At 43.5% G+C, this 16,641-nt stretch overlaps 1 protein-coding gene across 1 annotated transcript in view; it reads right to left on the bottom strand.

Annotated features, from left to right (window-relative positions):
• The window catches only part of LOC146648252 (potassium/sodium hyperpolarization-activated cyclic nucleotide-gated channel 2), a 37,503-nt gene that overhangs the window by 6,162 nt on the left and 14,700 nt on the right, over positions 1-16,641 (bottom strand). The window contains exon 4 of the mRNA XM_085389647.1: positions 14,448-14,666. Within this exon, the coding sequence (XP_085245773.1) occupies positions 14,448-14,666 (219 nt within the window). The remainder of the gene's footprint in view (positions 1-14,447; positions 14,667-16,641) is intronic.

Genomic DNA, 16,641 nt, shown 5'->3' with positions numbered 1-16,641 from the left:
ACCACAGTGCAGAAGTAAATGCAACATTTTTGCTTTTTTCCCCTTTTCTGGGACATTTTTTCCTCTGACACAGTCACACTGACACACTCTTTATCTGTTCAACTGCTTATTAAAGCAAATATCTCATAAGCCAGTCACATGGCAGCAACTCAGCAGAGACATGGTCAAGATGACCTTGACCGAGCATCAGATCAGAGCATCAGATTGAGGTATGAAGCTGTTTTAAGTCACTTGAACGTGATATGGTTGTTGGTGCCAGATGGGCTGCTCAGAGTATGTAAGAGGCTGTGTGATGCCATCATGTCAATATGGACCAAAATCTTTAAGGAATTTTCAGCACATTATTGAAGAAATATGCAAAAGGAGCTACATTAGCTACTGCCAATGTAGTTCTCAGTAAGTGCATAGTGATGCAACATTCAGGATTACATCACAAGTGTGAGCAGTCAGTGAAGTGAGCATACAATACTGTGAAAAAAGTCTTAAGCAACCCCTCATTTACAGCAATTTATTGAAACATGCAAACATACCTGGATATACAGCATATAACGCAAAATCAGAGTTTGTACAGTTCTAACAAGGTCAGTATTTAGCATGACCACCTTTATTCTTAAGCACAGCCTAAACTGTCTCTGGCTTTTTTCTTGTAATTTCTTTAAGTGGTCTTCAGGAATAGTGCTCCAGGCCCTGGGGAGGTCGATCCATGAATGATAGTGTTTCATTGGGTGTTTTTCTACCTGGGTATGGTTTTAAAGCACTGGCAGTGTGTCCAGGATCATCACCATACTAGAAAATGAAGCCACTGTCAGTCTGATGGTACTTTCCATGTTCATAATTCCATCATTCTTTAGTGCAGGGGTCCCCAGTCCACAAGGGCCAGTGTCCCTGCAGGTTTTAGATGTGTCCTTGATCCATCACAGCTAATTTAAATGGATAAATTACCTTCTCAACATGTCTTGAAGTTCTCCAGAGGCCTGGTAATGAACTAATCATGTGATTCAGGTGTGTTGACCCAGGGTGAGATCTAAAACCTGCAGGGACACCGGCCCTCGTGGACTGGGATTGGGCACCCCTGCTTTAGAGGATCCCTGAAACCACCGGCTGAAAGGCAGACCCAAATCATGCCAGGGCCTCCGCAGTGCTTTACAGCTGGCTATAGACACTCACTGTTGAATCTCTGTTCTGACCTCTTCTGTGGATATTGGTGACCCGTTCACTCTTCATATATTAGAACTAGAGAAAGGGGATTTAATTTGACTCTTTGCTTCCTGTCTATTATCTGTAGACACAACAGTGGTTCATCCCTTGTGTCAGGTGCCTTTTTTTATGTTTGAACAATTCACTGGTCGGTGTTAAATGGCTTAAAGAAAAAAAAGATTGCTTTTAAAAGGTACAAGAACTGGACTGAAAAAGCAGACGATGTCCAAAGATGGCCAATGACCAGTGTCCTTCAGAAATCCTGGAAAGCTATTGCTCAAAAATTACAGGAACGCTTGGCTCCTTGTGAGCAAAATATCAAGAAATAGGTGGTGCCTCAAGACTTTTGCACAGTATTGTAAACCTTGTCCAGATGAGACGGTGCCATGGGCTTGAAAACAGTTTCGGTCTTTGGGTATGCTTTGCCAGCAAAACGGCCGTAAACTCCTCTATTTCCCTGTGCACTCTGGAGAAGAAGAATGTGTAAATATTTTAAGATTGACCTCTGTGATGAGTAACTCGTGACAAAAAACACAAAAGTCTAAAAACGGAATACGAAATTTGACTGTAAGATTTTTCTATGTACTTTCAGTACCTGCTATATTTCAAATGCACGGAGGCCAAACAATGAAACTGTGTTCTGTGTAGGTTTAATATCACCCCTCCAGATTCACACTACACAACTATTGTTCCTGCAGAGAGGAAATGGTAATGCAGTGAATGCAGATTGTTCTGTAGTGAAAATGTACTGTCACCATGCCCAGAAAAAGCAATGCGTGCTTCTGACTGATAGCGTCATCCTCGGAGCTTCCTTAAGGAAAACAAAAATAAACATAAATAAACCTAACATGCAACATCTGAATTATTCAGCATCCACATAAAGAAAAGTCTCCTGGGCCGGCGCAGCTCCACAGCAATTCTGACGGAGTTACGCAACACGAAGTCTCACCTGCATGAGTGAATCTGCTTCCTGACATCTGCAGATGGAGGGCAGCCTGAAGAAATGACCCCGTGTCACAACTCTTTACCCGGAGTGTCCATGCCAACACTGCGCTCTTGGTGAGCAGCCCACACAATAGGAAATGCTGATTGTGTGAAAAGAGTAGGTGTCGAGGGGGGGGTGGCAGTGAGGGTAAACCTCACAGAGGGAGAGGTTCAGCGACCGTGTGCGGTTACGCATGAAGCTCAGTCCCGCAGCTTGAGTCGGATAAGGCTGAACGAATAAGGCAGCTAAAGCTTATCTGATTGAACTGAGATGGTGGCCTTTAATGACTTGGCTTTGAGTGCCATGTCATAGTGCGGCGTATCGATCATCGCCGGGCAAACGTCAAATCTCTCCAGTGTCACGGAGGAGAGAAAACAAGCCTCTGACCAGTGCGTCACAGCGCCCACAGGGGACTGACAAACACCCAAATGAGAGTGAAAATGACATCCATTTTCTGTGTCACTTTGATGATGCGGCAGCAAACCGCTCCACTGACATTTTGTCATTTAAACCGCTGTTTGGGATCTATTTGCTTTTCGTGATTTGTTATTCGGAAAGACATTTAGGGAGCGCTTTGTCTGTGATTACATTTTCCCGCTTTCAAACCCATGAACTACTGAGCCAGCATCAGGTTTTTACTCCTTTCTCTCCCTTTCGCTTGAGTCACCTCCTCTCATTCATCCAAAAACTCTCCATCCTAATTCGGGTTCATCCCGAACGGACATGTGGATGTATAATACATTCACTCCATCCCCGGCTAAATCACCTCATTACATTATGAAGCACATTCACCAAAGAGAAGGAAATCAGATAACAGTAAGTAAGAACTTGACTTCTCTGTCTTCAATTCAGAGATGTGTACAGAGGGAGGAAAAACACGCTGTGGGGTCTCACACAGAACACAGTCTCATTAAACGAAACTGAGCTTCTGAAGAAATACAGGAAATCATATAATTCAGTCAAAGGCAGAGACAGCCAAGGCTTGACTCAATAGAAACTTTTATTTAAAAACCAGTAATGTAAAATAATGAATACCATCAGATAGAGCTAAAAAAGGATGGTTTTTGTTGTAAATGTGAGTGCAGGAATCTCTTTACAAAGCCCGCCTGCCTCTGGGTAATTGGGGGATGACTAAAAATTGTAGAAAAGAGTTTTTGGTACCCTAGATGAAGGAAGGGAGGTTAGTGGTGGTGGAGCACTGTTGTGTGTTTTCTGTCTCACTGACTCAGATCAGCCTCTACAATGATTACAAGGGAGAGATGATTATTTCACGTAAAACCCCTTTTTAGTGTTATAAGTAAAAAAGAGTGTATCAAGTATATATAAATATAAAATCCAGTCTGATCTTTAAAGATTCTCCACCTCTACACAGATTCACTTATTCCTGCAACTAGAAACAACTTTATTAACAAGCCACACTTAGTAAAGTGTGATGTTTAGCACTGACACAAGTATAAGGGGGAAAACAATAAAAGCTTGAGACATGTTAATCACAGGTCATGTCTACAAATTCCTTGTGCTGCATTCATACAGACCTTGACCCACTTTTCTTTACAACATTGCTTGAGTTCACTGACGTTTTGGGGCATTCATTTATGCACAGCTCTCTCAAGGTCCCACCACAGCATTTCAATCACGATGAAGTCTGGACTTTGACTGGACTATTGCAACACCTTGATTCTTTTCTTTTTTTTAACCATTATGTTGCAGATTTGCTGCTGTGCTTGGGATCATTATCCTGTTGCATGATCCAGTTTCAGCCAAGCTTTTGCTGTCAGACAGACTGCCTCACATTTGACTCTAGAATACTTTAGTATACACGGGAGTTCATGATCCACTCAGCGACTGCAAGGTGCACATGTCCAAAGCCAATAACAAGAAGATACAACTTTGCAAATCTAAGCCATGCTGCCATGTTTATATTAGAGAGAAGAAGCTTTCTCCTGGTGACTTTTGAACAAGCCATGCTTTTTCTAATTGTACTGTCCTTTAACTGTCCTGTACTTTAACATTTAATATGCTAAGGCCTGACCTCACTGAAGACTGATGGACTTCAGATTGTTTATAAATGGCCTTATATCCCTTCCCAGATTGACAAACAGCAACACTTGCTTCTCCAAGATCATTGTTGATGTCTTTTTTCCTTGGCATTGTGGTAACAATCATCTGAATGCTCCTGCAAACTCCACAAACCTCACACTTTCCAACAATCAATTCATCAACTGCAGTTGATCAACAGCGCCTGGCTGCTTTCTACCCTCTTGGTTCCTGTAACCAGTAAGGGTGTACTTCATCTTTCACACACTGCATCTGCATGTTGTTTTTGTTAAATAAATAATGACAGGGTGTAATATGTGTTGTTTTGTAATTCATCTCAGACTGTATTTACCTCATTTTAAGATCTGTTGTGGACCAGATTACTTTCATTATGTCCCAATACCCAAAACCTTAGAATTGAAGTCTACTTTCTTTTTACCATGATTATACACCTCATACAGCGCTACACAAAACGCTCAGAACCACAAAGTCAGAATCACAAAATGCTGCACCTAAGACATGATTTTCCAGATGTCCAAATGAGCAGTTATGCATGTTTTTGGTATGTCATTGTAGAACTATAGCAATATGACATATAGCATATTCACTGAGCTAGGAATCAGAGGACAGTGCAGTTATATGGTATCCCAAATCAATGGTCAAATCTAGAATCCCTGAATTCATCATTTTTATCATTTTCATTGATGTATCAGATTTGAATCTTCAAAAAAAGAGGCACAAGTAGAACTGCTGTTCTTTCTATGCCCCTCTGCTATGTGTCACTGTGCACTGTTACTATGTATAACTAACACAAAGGTCTCTGCACCAAAGCCACCAAGCCAAATTTAACCTGCATGAATTGTGACTCTGACATTTCTTCTGGGTTGAAAAGGAACCCTTCACACAATGCTAGCTCAATCCACACTGGGGCTGTAACAGACTGCCAGCAGACGTGTTTTGCTAACACTCTCCAAAATGATAAAAATGCCACTCACAGTCCTATCTGGAAGCATTGCAAATTCACCCGGCAGCATCGGCATCAGCCTCACTGGCATGCATGGCACTTTTCTGCTCTCTGAGTTTTTTTTTTTTCTTTAATAAACATGCCTGCAGCTCAAATACTAATCCTCACAGAGCAGCAGAAAAAAAATATGACAACTGGTCAGAAAAAAAGGTTTTTAAGGGAAATGCACTTCTTGGCCTCAGCAGAAAAGCTGTATATTCTGGGACAGGGTGAGGACGTATTAGAAAATGTCTAAATCTGAAAGAATAAACATAAAGAGCACAGCATTATGAAAAAATTCTAATGTCAAGGCATGTAGGTTTCGTACTCCTCGCTTCATCCTTAAACTGGATAACATACAGGCTGGTTTAGGATTAGACAACTCATCACAGCTCTTAAATTTTTAAGGTTTTAGTTTGCTGAGTTCATCCTGCTTGTGGTGCAAATTCGACAAGATTTTAAAACTGGGGGGAAAACTTAAACTTTGCACATCTGGGTGACTTGTTCCTCAGACAGAAAACTCTCATCATCCTGGGCAAACTGTGACGACAAGAGCTTCAGTCAGCACTCTGCTGGCTGAATCGTTTTCTTCTAAACCGTTTATTGGACATGATTTATACTCAAGTGTCCTGCCACATGGCAATAAAACTCTTTGCGGAGAGCCGCACAATGCTAGCCAGACACCAAACTGACAAAAAAAAAAAAAAAGAGAGAGAGAGAAAAACTCCAAACAATGTGAAATACACAGCATTCAAATATCTTGCAGTGCACCAGGACTGTCTCTCCCACAGGTTTACCCTCCCCCTCAGTTTGCTTTGTATAGCAGCCAGTTAGCAATAGCACTGCACCTTTCAAGGACACCACCACCAGAAAGGATAGAGATAGAGGAAGAGAAGGGGAAAAAAGAGAGAAATTTAGATCCGGAGGTGAGGAGAGCGAGAGATCAGGAAGGAGATACGCCAGAGAGAATCAGGTGGAGACATTTAAGCAGTGCAGGGGAAGGAAAAGGAGGGGTGGAGCTCATGTAAAGTGGATAGTTAAAGATGCATAAGAGATGATATAGAGCAGAGGCAGAGTGAGATCCAGTGAGTGAGTGACCAGGAAGTGAGAGACTCTGAGAGAGGGAGGCGGCCATGATGGCTTACGTCACCTTCAGGATGACATTGCCGGGACACACAGGTCCGCTGCCTCATCAATTCTACTGCTGCTCAAGGGGACATCATATCACACAATCACACACACACAGGCACAGCCACAGCCTCTGGCAATGTGGCTCTACCTGGCCGAACACACCCGGAGCCTCTGATTGGCTGCTGAAAGCCGGCAGCACTCCCACTGCTCCCTAGCCGGCAAGACTCTGCTTGGAAACAGAGTGACTGTGCTACCACGACAGGCCACTGCTGCAGCGCGGCTCAGCGCTGCTCTGATCCGCGCTCAGGTTCATTGTCCTTATGACAGCATATACGGGTGCTTTAATGGCGCCTGATGGTGTGCCGTTAAGGTCACAACCTGAAGTGTTTAGGAGTAGGTTGATGTCACACACTGCTGTTACACTTCCTCACACACATACAGCCTGTTGTATGATATGTATTATCTATTATTGATAACTAATTACGTGACCTTATGGTTTAATTTTCATTTAATGAGCAGTAAATATCTAAATCGGCTACAAACAAAATGAGGATTGTAAAAAAAAAAAGATCCTTTTTGACCTTCAGTTACTAAAATACTCTTCCAGATATAGTGAAACTGATCTAACTCCTCCCTTGACACTAACTACCAATCTGTCTACAGTGATCTTTACGTCAAATCATTAGCAATGTCAGCATCTGCATGTCTGACATTAACCATAAGGACCTCTCTATTTTATCCAGCTCTGTTCAACATGAACATAAAGTTGTTTTCTTCTGTAAGATCTTGGACTACATGAGATTAATCCTTGGTAACACTTGCTAGTCATGCATATTAGCAATCTTATTAGCCTACATTTTTACATTTTAGTTAACAAATAGTGTAAAAATGTAGGCTTGTTTGAACACATATTACTGCTTACTGGATTTTGTATCTTGCTGGTCATAGTTCCATTAGTACAATTGTAACGTGAGGGTTCACTAGATGGTTGGGAATCTCTCTGAATAATTAGGAACAGCAAGACGGAAACGGATAACTTTTTAGCAGCCTCTTTACTTTTAGCACACTGCAACAACAACCCACACTTCCTGTGTGCCGCCCTCATGAATACTTCACTGGCCTCTCAGAAGCCAGGAAATCTTATACTCAGATCAAAACAGGGAAAACAACCAGGTAGATATAACACATACTTATTACTGGTTTGAACATGCATGTCTAAACATTCAAACATGTAAACATGTAAATATCAAAACACGTAACCACCAAATAGCTACATAACTAGCTTTATAACCTTTGTAAACACCTCTTTGTATATCAAGGTAGATTTAGATTTACTTCTACACTTTACATTTTCCTCCCCCCCTCACATAAGAAACGTCCCCGTTTCCCTACAGAAAGGAAGAAAAAAAAAACCCAACATGCTGCGAGCAAAGGGGACAACAATAAAACAACAGCAAAACCAAAAACAAGTTCAGTTCAAAACATAGTCCTTGAGGTATCTGGGAGGCACAACTTGACGTCTCCCACATCGCCGTGAAACACCAGATACTCGATGAGGAGTTGAAGGGACAATGTCTGATTGGTGTATCACCACATGGCCAGAGGGGGAAGTCGTTACAGTCTCAGACCGAGGAGAAGGGGACAAAGGAGAGTGGGAATGGGGTCGTGACTGGTTTAGAGGTGGTGGCTGACAAACCTGAGGGTCTGATGAGGTTGCAGGGCTGCGGCCCTGAACATTCCAGCTCCCTTCAGCTGCAGATTTTGAAGCTGTGAAGGGCAACGCACCTGATAATGCAGTCAACTGTGGAATCTGGGGCTGTACAGGTATGTCACCAGCAGGTGAGTTGGTTCCACCTTTAGGGACAGGTGCTTTGTACGGCCTGAGACGATTGTAGTGAACAATTTGAGTCTTGTCTGATTGGTCCAGGAGGTAGCGAATCCTGTACGTGACACCAGGGTTTTCTCCATCTGTTCCAAGGCACTCCAATATCTCAAAGGGGCCCTTCCAATGTGGAGCAAGTTTCTGCTTTGCTGTAGTGGGGTCATTTAACCACACCAAGGAGTGTGTTTGATGCCCCTATCGTACAATTGTTTCTGCTGGTTGTGGGCACAATCTCTGTTCCATGCAGCAGTGCTGAAGGCAGACTGAAGTCTCTGAGTCAACTGGGTGACGTAGTCAGCAGGAGAAACAGAAGTAGATGATGCTGACATGTTGGTAGGCAACAGCATATTAGCAGGCATCTGTGCCTCATGTCCATGTGTGAGAAAAAATGGCGTAAACCCCGTGGTAGAGTGAGGACTGGTGTTGTAAGCCAAAGCAACTTGATTGAGGCAGTCATCCCATTCGCCAGGCTGCTGAAGGAGTAACTTAGCTAACTGGTCAATAAGTGTTCGATTGAACCTCTCAACCATCCCGTCGCATTGAGGGTGATATGGGCTGGTCCGTGTCTTCTGGATGCCTAGCAGCTGACACAGATGTTTCACCAGGTCAGATTCAAACTGACGTCCTTGGTCCGTGTGTAGCATTTCAGGGACGCCGTGCTGACAGATGAAGTTGTCAAACAGGCATTTTGCAACTGTTGTGGCACGTTGGTCTGCGATAGCATAGAGATTGACATATTTCGAGAAATAGTCTTGAACAACGAGCACGTACCTGTTGCCACGACTCGTAATGGGGAGTTCAAGTATGTCAGCTGCCACCTTTTGAAATGGCTCCGCAGCAACAATTGTTTTCATTGGAGCTCTGTGATGAGGTGTGGGATTCCGTCTGGCATCACATGGAGTGCATTGTGTGCACCATATTCTGATGTCACGTGACATGAATGGCCAGTAATATAGCTGCTGAGCACGTTTCAGGACCTTATCTGCTGATAGGTGACCGGACACTGGGTTGCCATGCAGCAGCTGTAGGACAGTGTCTGTTAAAGATTCAGGAACAACCAACTGATGCAACACTGACTTTTGGGACGGGTTGAAAGCTTTACGACAGAGTAAGCCATTGTGAAAGGTAAGTCTAGAGTACTCATGCCATAGCACTTTTTCCTGAGGTGGGCATTTTTTCATACGCCAGTAGGGTGGTTTCTGACCCTTAGCTTTCCAGCCAATGACTTCTGACAGTACAGGATCTTTTTGTTGTTCACTTTTGAGATCATCTTCAGGCAGCTCAAGCACAAATGTGGATGAAACAGATAGCGCTGCACACTGCAGTCGTGGATCAGGAAGGTCATTGCATGGAATGTGTTTTTGGTCAGTACTGCAGGGACTATGGTTGGGCGGGTCTGCAGGACCCACGCACCTCTCTTCAGGTTTCAAGGTAGCAGAAGCAGTGCAGATTGTGTCCTGCTCTACGGTTTCACCAGTGACAGGGCGACATGACAGTGCGTCCGCATTGAGGTGGCGGTGGCCATCTTTATGAATCACAGTCCACTCAAAAGGATCAAGTTCAAGAGCCCAGCGAGCACGGCGACCAGTTCTATCACTGTCAATGGGTATTTTCCGAAGACCCAGGACGGGCTTGTGATCCGTGACAATAACAAATGGCTGCTTGTAGAGGTAGTGCCGAAAATGTCTAACTGCCCAAACAATGGCCCAGAGTTCTCGATCATAAGTCGACCACTTTCTTTCTGCCTTTGTAAGCGCATGGCTAGCATAGGCAATGACTTTCTCTTGCTGTCCCTGTTTTTGAGCTAGTACACTGCCAATAGCTGTGCTAGAAGCATCAGTATACAGAGAAAATGGCAATGTGAAGTCAGGGAATGAAACCACTGGAGGGTTTGAGAGGGCATGTTTCAGATACATGAATGCATCCTGGCACTGAGAAGTCCATTGAAAAGTTGCATGCTTCTCAGTGAGAGCATGTAGGGGGACACTGTGGTGCGCAAAGTTTTGAATAAACTTGCGATAATATGAACAAAGTCCAAGGAATGACCTTACTTCTGTCGCTGTTTGTGGAATAGGCCAGGCTTGCACACTGTTCACATTTCTGGGGTCAGGCTGGATGCCATGTTTTGATACAATGTGGCCCAGAAATTGTACCTGATCTTTGGCAAAACAGCATTTTGAGGGGTTTAGCTTCAAGCCACTTGCCTGGAATCTACCGAAAATTTCTTCCAGATGCTGGAGATGTTCTGCGAAAGAGCGGCTGTAAATGAGGACATCATCCAAATACACTAAGCAGGTTTTCCAGGGAAGGCCACGAAGTACCATCTCCATTAACCGCTGACATGTGGCTGGAGCGTTTGTGAGTCCCATGGGCATAACAGTGAAGTGGTAAAGTCCACTGCCGGTTGTGAAAGCAGTTTTCTCACGATCCTTCTCTTCCAGTTCAACCTGCCAATAGCCATGTTGAAGGTCCATTGTGAAGAACCAGGCAGAACCTGACAGCGCATCCAGTGCATCATCAACCCTTGGAAGAGGATGAGAGTCTTTGATTGTCACTGCATTGAGTTTCCTATAGTCGAGACAGAAACGCCACGTACCATTTTTCTTTCGCACCAGAACAACTGGGGCGGCCCATGGGCTGTAGCTTTCTTCGATGACACCTGCCTTTAAAAGGTTGTCAACTTGAGTCTGTATTTCAGCTCTCTGTTCAGGTGTCACTCTATAGGCTCTTTGTTTAATCGGTGTAGCATCACCTGTGTGAATATGATGCTTAATTATGCCTGTGTGACCTCTGTCCTCTGAGTGCTTACTGAAGATTCCTGAATACTTCTGGAGAAGTGATTTCAGGGACTGAACCTGAGAGTGTGACAAGTTTGTTTCATCTATTTCTACCGGCAGAGTCGAATCATACACAGGTGAAGTAGCACAACATGTCTGCTCCAGTGGAATGATATCAACAGATGAGCCTGAATGAAACTCACCAAGATGCTGTCCAGGGTACAGTTCGATTTCATCACTGGAGGGATTAAGCATTCGAACCACTGTAGTACCATTCTGAACTTCACTGAGAGTGTGAGCCAGAACAATGTCACATGTTGGATTAGGGATCAAGACACCATAGTAGTCTGTTGGAACAGGAGAAGCCGGTGTGGCTGCTGACACACAGGCTGTGATCAGAGTTTCGCTCATAGCTGGAATTTTGGTTGGCGCTAACACGGAAACATTACAGCAGGCAGCCACCTCATGTCCTTTGGGCAACAGGGGAATTTTCATGTCCCACAGTTGCAGCACTTTGTTTTTGAGGTCGAGAAGAGCATGGTGCCTCTGCAGAAAATCCCAACCTAGAATGACTGGCTGGTAAGCACCTCTGAGGACTTCAAAGTCCTGCTGCCATACCTGAGTCCCAAGCCTAATACCAACGGTTAACTTGCCTAAGATTTCCAGACGTTCTCCATTGACCGAACGAGCTGGCACAGAGGATGCTACCATAGGCCGTTTTTTCAAAGCTGGATGAGCGTTTCAAAAATCTTCACTCACAAGGGAGACAAAGGAACCAGAGTCAATTAGAGCACACACTTCAATGCCCTCGACAATAGCCAAGACGTTAGAGGAGACTGATCCATCAGATTCTGAGGCCCTGATACTGTAGCTGATGTTTGCCCCTCAACAGCAGCTAATGAAAGTTTCCCTGTGGGCCGGAGGTGAAATGTGCAGGCCTTTCCGGGGACTGGAAACGAACACCGGTCCTACTGTAGGACGCAGCATCTCTAACTCTACGTGGAGCAGGACTGGGACTGCGTCGGTATCTGTTATTGTCTGGGTAATTGTACCTGGAATACTGGGGGGGGCTGTTGGGAAGGGTATGTGCGTTGATCGTGTTTCTCACATTTGTCCCACTCATTGAACCTCTGGGGAACAGGGGAAGAAGGACGTTCACGGTGAGACTCTGGATCACGATGATAACGCCTCTCAGGCGAGCAATAGTCTCTGGAATGTTGTCTGGCATGATAAGGCGACGGGGACGCACTGCGGGTGCTGTACTGAACATTGGAAGAGGAGGATCTATCACGACTGGAGTCCAAACGTTGGGCAAGGTAACTCTGTTTCTCCCGTAACTGCTGTACTTCATGTTTCAGGCTGGTTACAGTAAGCGTGAGCTCCTCAACCGCTTGAAGAAGTTTAGCATCAGTAGGCTGAGGACGTATCATAGCAACCTGTTCTGAAGACGGAATATGAGAGGGTCCTGCAGCTGTAAGTTGCAATGCTGCACGTGCTCTCTCACAACGGCTGGCAATGCGCAGGGCTCCGTCGAGATCCTCTGCACCCATCTCATGAATCTTAGATTGCAAGGTGGGGTCCAACCCAGCAACAAAACGGCGAAATTTTTCACCTTCCAAGGCATTGTAGTCATAGTTAGGGAAAGCTTCAAGCACAAGACGGGTAATATCCGCGCTGTACACATCTAAACTTTCACCTGGTTTCCGGGGGCGAGCATTCACATGTGTCTGGAAGAATGGCAGAGAATATTTTGGACCGAAAACCTCTTTCAGCTTATCCTTCACTAGATCATAGTCTTTCTGAGCTGATGAAGGCAAACTGTCCCAGTACAAAAATGCAGCATCTGCTAGACGAGTAGGCAGAACAGAGGACATCACAGTTGGCAAATCTACCTCAGGTGGAGTCATAGCTTGCACTGCCACTTCAAAGCGACGAGACCAACTAGTAAAAGATTCAGTCCCATCTCCTTTAAAAACAGGTGGAAGATCTATTGTCAGGGCACTGGAAACGGTATGGTGGGCGGGAGCAGCAACAGTCCGCACTGCATCCACTGACCTCGAATGTGGCACAGGAGAAGAGCGCAGCTCATGCACAGATTCACTCTCGTCAGCCGACATGTTCCCAACAAATATCCAGCTCAAAAAAAAATCACAAAAATCACAAAAACAGAGAGAAAAGCTGCAACAATCCTTACTATCTCCAAAAATTATTACTATTATTATTTTCAGTTCATCAGCTGTTCACAGAGAGGGATAAATCCCAGCGGGGAAAAAAAAACGATCTTATCCGCAGCTTGGGAGTAAAACTCACCAAATACACAGATCCATCAAGAAAATAAATCCCACCGCTGCCACCAGATGTAACGTGAGGGTTCACTAGATGGTTGGGAATCTCTCTGAATAATTAGGAACAGCAAGACGGAGACGGATAACTTTTTAGCAGCCTCTTTACTTTTAGCACACTGCAACAACAACCCACACTTCCTGTGTGCCGCCCTCATGAATACTTCACTGGCCTCTCAGAAGCCAGGAAATCTTATACTCAGATCAAAACAGGGAAAACAACCAGGTAGATATAACACATACTTATTACTGGTTTGAACATGCATGTCTAAACATTCAAACATGTAAACATGTAAATATCAAAACACGTAACCACCAAATAGCTACATAACTAGCTTTATAACCTTTGTAAACACCTCTTTGTATATCAAGGTAGATTTAGATTTACTTCTACACTTTACACAATGATTGTTCTGGACTATAGAGCTGGTCCTGACCGCATCAGGATGAGTCTTTGACTGTGAGGTGACTTATCAATCATAAGTTGTTAGCCAGTAAGCATATGATGGTTAATCCTCATTTTTTTAATCTAACCAGACTTAATTTTTTACTCAGTATGACTCAAAATGAGTGACTGAGTCCATGAACTCATCAGGAAAGTGTTTAAAGAGGTCAAGACAGAAAGCTGTTTTCCCATAGACTTCAACTGGAACAAAGACTTTTTCCAACCACAGCTGTCGTTATCTGGTGCGGGATGGATACATCGTGGCAATTCAGGGTTTAGTGTCTCACCCAAAGATGCTTCAGCACATAGACTGAAGGAGCCAGGGATCAAGCTGTGCTCCTTCTGATTGGCAGACAACCCCCCCAAAAACAACATAATGTTTAAGCTCAGGAGCTCCACAGAAGCTTGTGAGTAAATTTTGGTAGATGATCAGTGAGATTAGCTGCTTCTCTGTTTCATGCTAGGCTAAATTACTCAACTGATGGGCCACCACTTCAGCTTTAATGTTTCATCTCATTTTCTTATCCAACACTTTGCAAGCAGGTGAATAACTTGCTTTTAAAGGACAAATAAAGAGGAAATACTGGATCTAAAGAAAAACAGCTCGCAGAAAAGTGTTGAAATCATGGGATGGAGTTGTTTCCTCACCTTTTCCTGATATTGCCGTCTGGAGGAGTCCAGGGACTGGATGAGAGCTGTTGCATGGCCAATAAAAACAGCATAGCACGTAGCTCCTACAATCATACTCAACATAGTGAGCCAGATATCTGATAGACTCTCTGGGGCTTGGCGGCCATAACCAATGCACAGCATGTGGCTCATTGCTTTGAAAACAGCAAAGGAGTACAGCTCTGACCAGGTGTCGTTCTGTGGAAAGACAAGAAAGGAGATAAACAAGGAGTTAAACACACAAATGTTACATTCAAATATATGTTTCAGACGAGGGTGATGCCATGGAGTAGGTAACTAGAAGAAAAGCTTTGGGGACAGGGGTCATGGAGGAACAGTTATATAAATGAGAGCTCAAGGGACACAGAAGGAAAGAGGGAGGAAGGGGAAACAACACCGAGGGATTCCTTCGAGGCCTAATCAGGAAAGTAGAGACGGTTTGAAAGTTATTTCCTCAGAGAGGAATTATAATGAGAGGTCATTAAATATGCACTTGAAGAACTGTGTGAATCGGAATCTACTACAGCGGGGCAGCAGTCACCAAGCTGCTTGTGCGGCAACTCCAAACTCTTATTGTGACTTAGAAAGACATCTATGTTTCTGCCCACTTTAAATACATGTAATGAACACTTATTCAATGTTTTATTTCACTGTAACTTTGTCCCCAAACACAGCCCTTAACAGAAAAGTCAGATGAAAAAGGTCTTGATTTGGCCTTACTGTGCTTACCTGAGTCTGAACACGATGCTGATGCAATTAATTCAAAGCCAAAAGTAGGATCAGAATCCTAGATTTTTAGCTATGTTTAATCTTTTTTCTACTAAAGAAACTCATTATCTGTGTAAGCTGTGTTACTAAAGCAGCGCACAGGGAAAAAAAGTTACAAACAGCATCCTGAAAACCTCTGAGACCCTCAAGTCTTAAAGAAACACACACACTAAAAAACACACACACACACACTTAGCCTCACTAAATATGTACCAGCTACACAGAGGTCACAGGCTGCACTTAACAAAGGCAATCAGCTGCATTATATCCTCCCCATAACCTGCTGCAGAGAAGTGCATCAGCACTCTACTGCAGCATTATATTAAGAAGTGTGCAGTTCTTCTCTGTTTCTTTCCTATAACGAAACTAACCAAAGTGTAGTGTTTTTATGAAAAACCTGAACTTATTCAATGTTTTAATCTCAAAAATTAACATTATTGTTTTAAGTTCATGTAAAAAAAAACTTTTTAGTGCGATGCAAAATGTGTTGTGTGTATTCAAATATTAACAATTTGACGATACAACAAGTACTGTGTCTAGCAGATTAATGCACAAATGTTTCTCATTATGAATATTTGGCTTAATTGGGGCAAATAAATGTAGTTTCTCTAAGTGCTGGTAACTCCCAAACCTGAAAACTAAAAAAAACATATGGGGTTTTTTGTTGGGTTTTTTGCTGTTTTCTGATTTGTTTTTATCTGATTCCTCTATTAGATTAGATACGAGAACAATCACTAGGTATAAAAAAAATCACAGGTAGAGACTGACCATAGAGGTTTGTTAACATCCAAACAGCATAACTTTAAATGGCCACAAAGTGATAGAAAGAGCTCTCCATATGAGGTCAGGGAAATCAAAACTCCCAAAATAAATATAGCTCCACCAAGTGGGCTGGGGCTAAATGGTATATGTAAAAACAGAAAGAGAAACAGTGGAGTGAAGCAGATTGAATAATAGATGAACGATGAGCACTTTGATTCTGAAATAGAAACAGGCAAGAGAGAAGGAGAGACTCCATATCCTCGTAAGTCTCAATCACTCTCCTCAGAGATTTCAGTTTGGGAACTATCCGTTGCTTTGATGGTAATCACCATCTCCATTAGCCGCAGATAGTCTGTTTGAACTTGACTGATAACGCAGGGGCTTTAAATTTATCTTGCGGGACCCTAAAATGCTTCTTTAAATAGCCTGCAGCAACCTTGTTGTGCAAGATGCTTCGCAAACACAGATGTGAAACGCACCTGCCAAACAGTTTGGGCAGGTTTATGTAACTCGTGTGCTGTAAAAAAAAACCTTCACATTATCAGTATGCATCAGCACTTTATCCATGCTAGCAGCAGTGGGATGCTTTTAATTCTTTCCCCCATAAAGGCGACATTTGACAACCTCCCCTATACCATTAATG

The sequence above is a fragment of the Rhamphochromis longiceps genome, linkage group LG18 (assembly GCF_057381845.1).
Source record: "Rhamphochromis longiceps isolate RC_006_pf linkage group LG18, R_longiceps_female_GT1.1, whole genome shotgun sequence".
Lineage (NCBI taxonomy): Eukaryota > Metazoa > Chordata > Actinopteri > Cichliformes > Cichlidae > Rhamphochromis > Rhamphochromis longiceps.
This window is presented reverse-complemented; position numbering and strand designations above follow the sequence as displayed.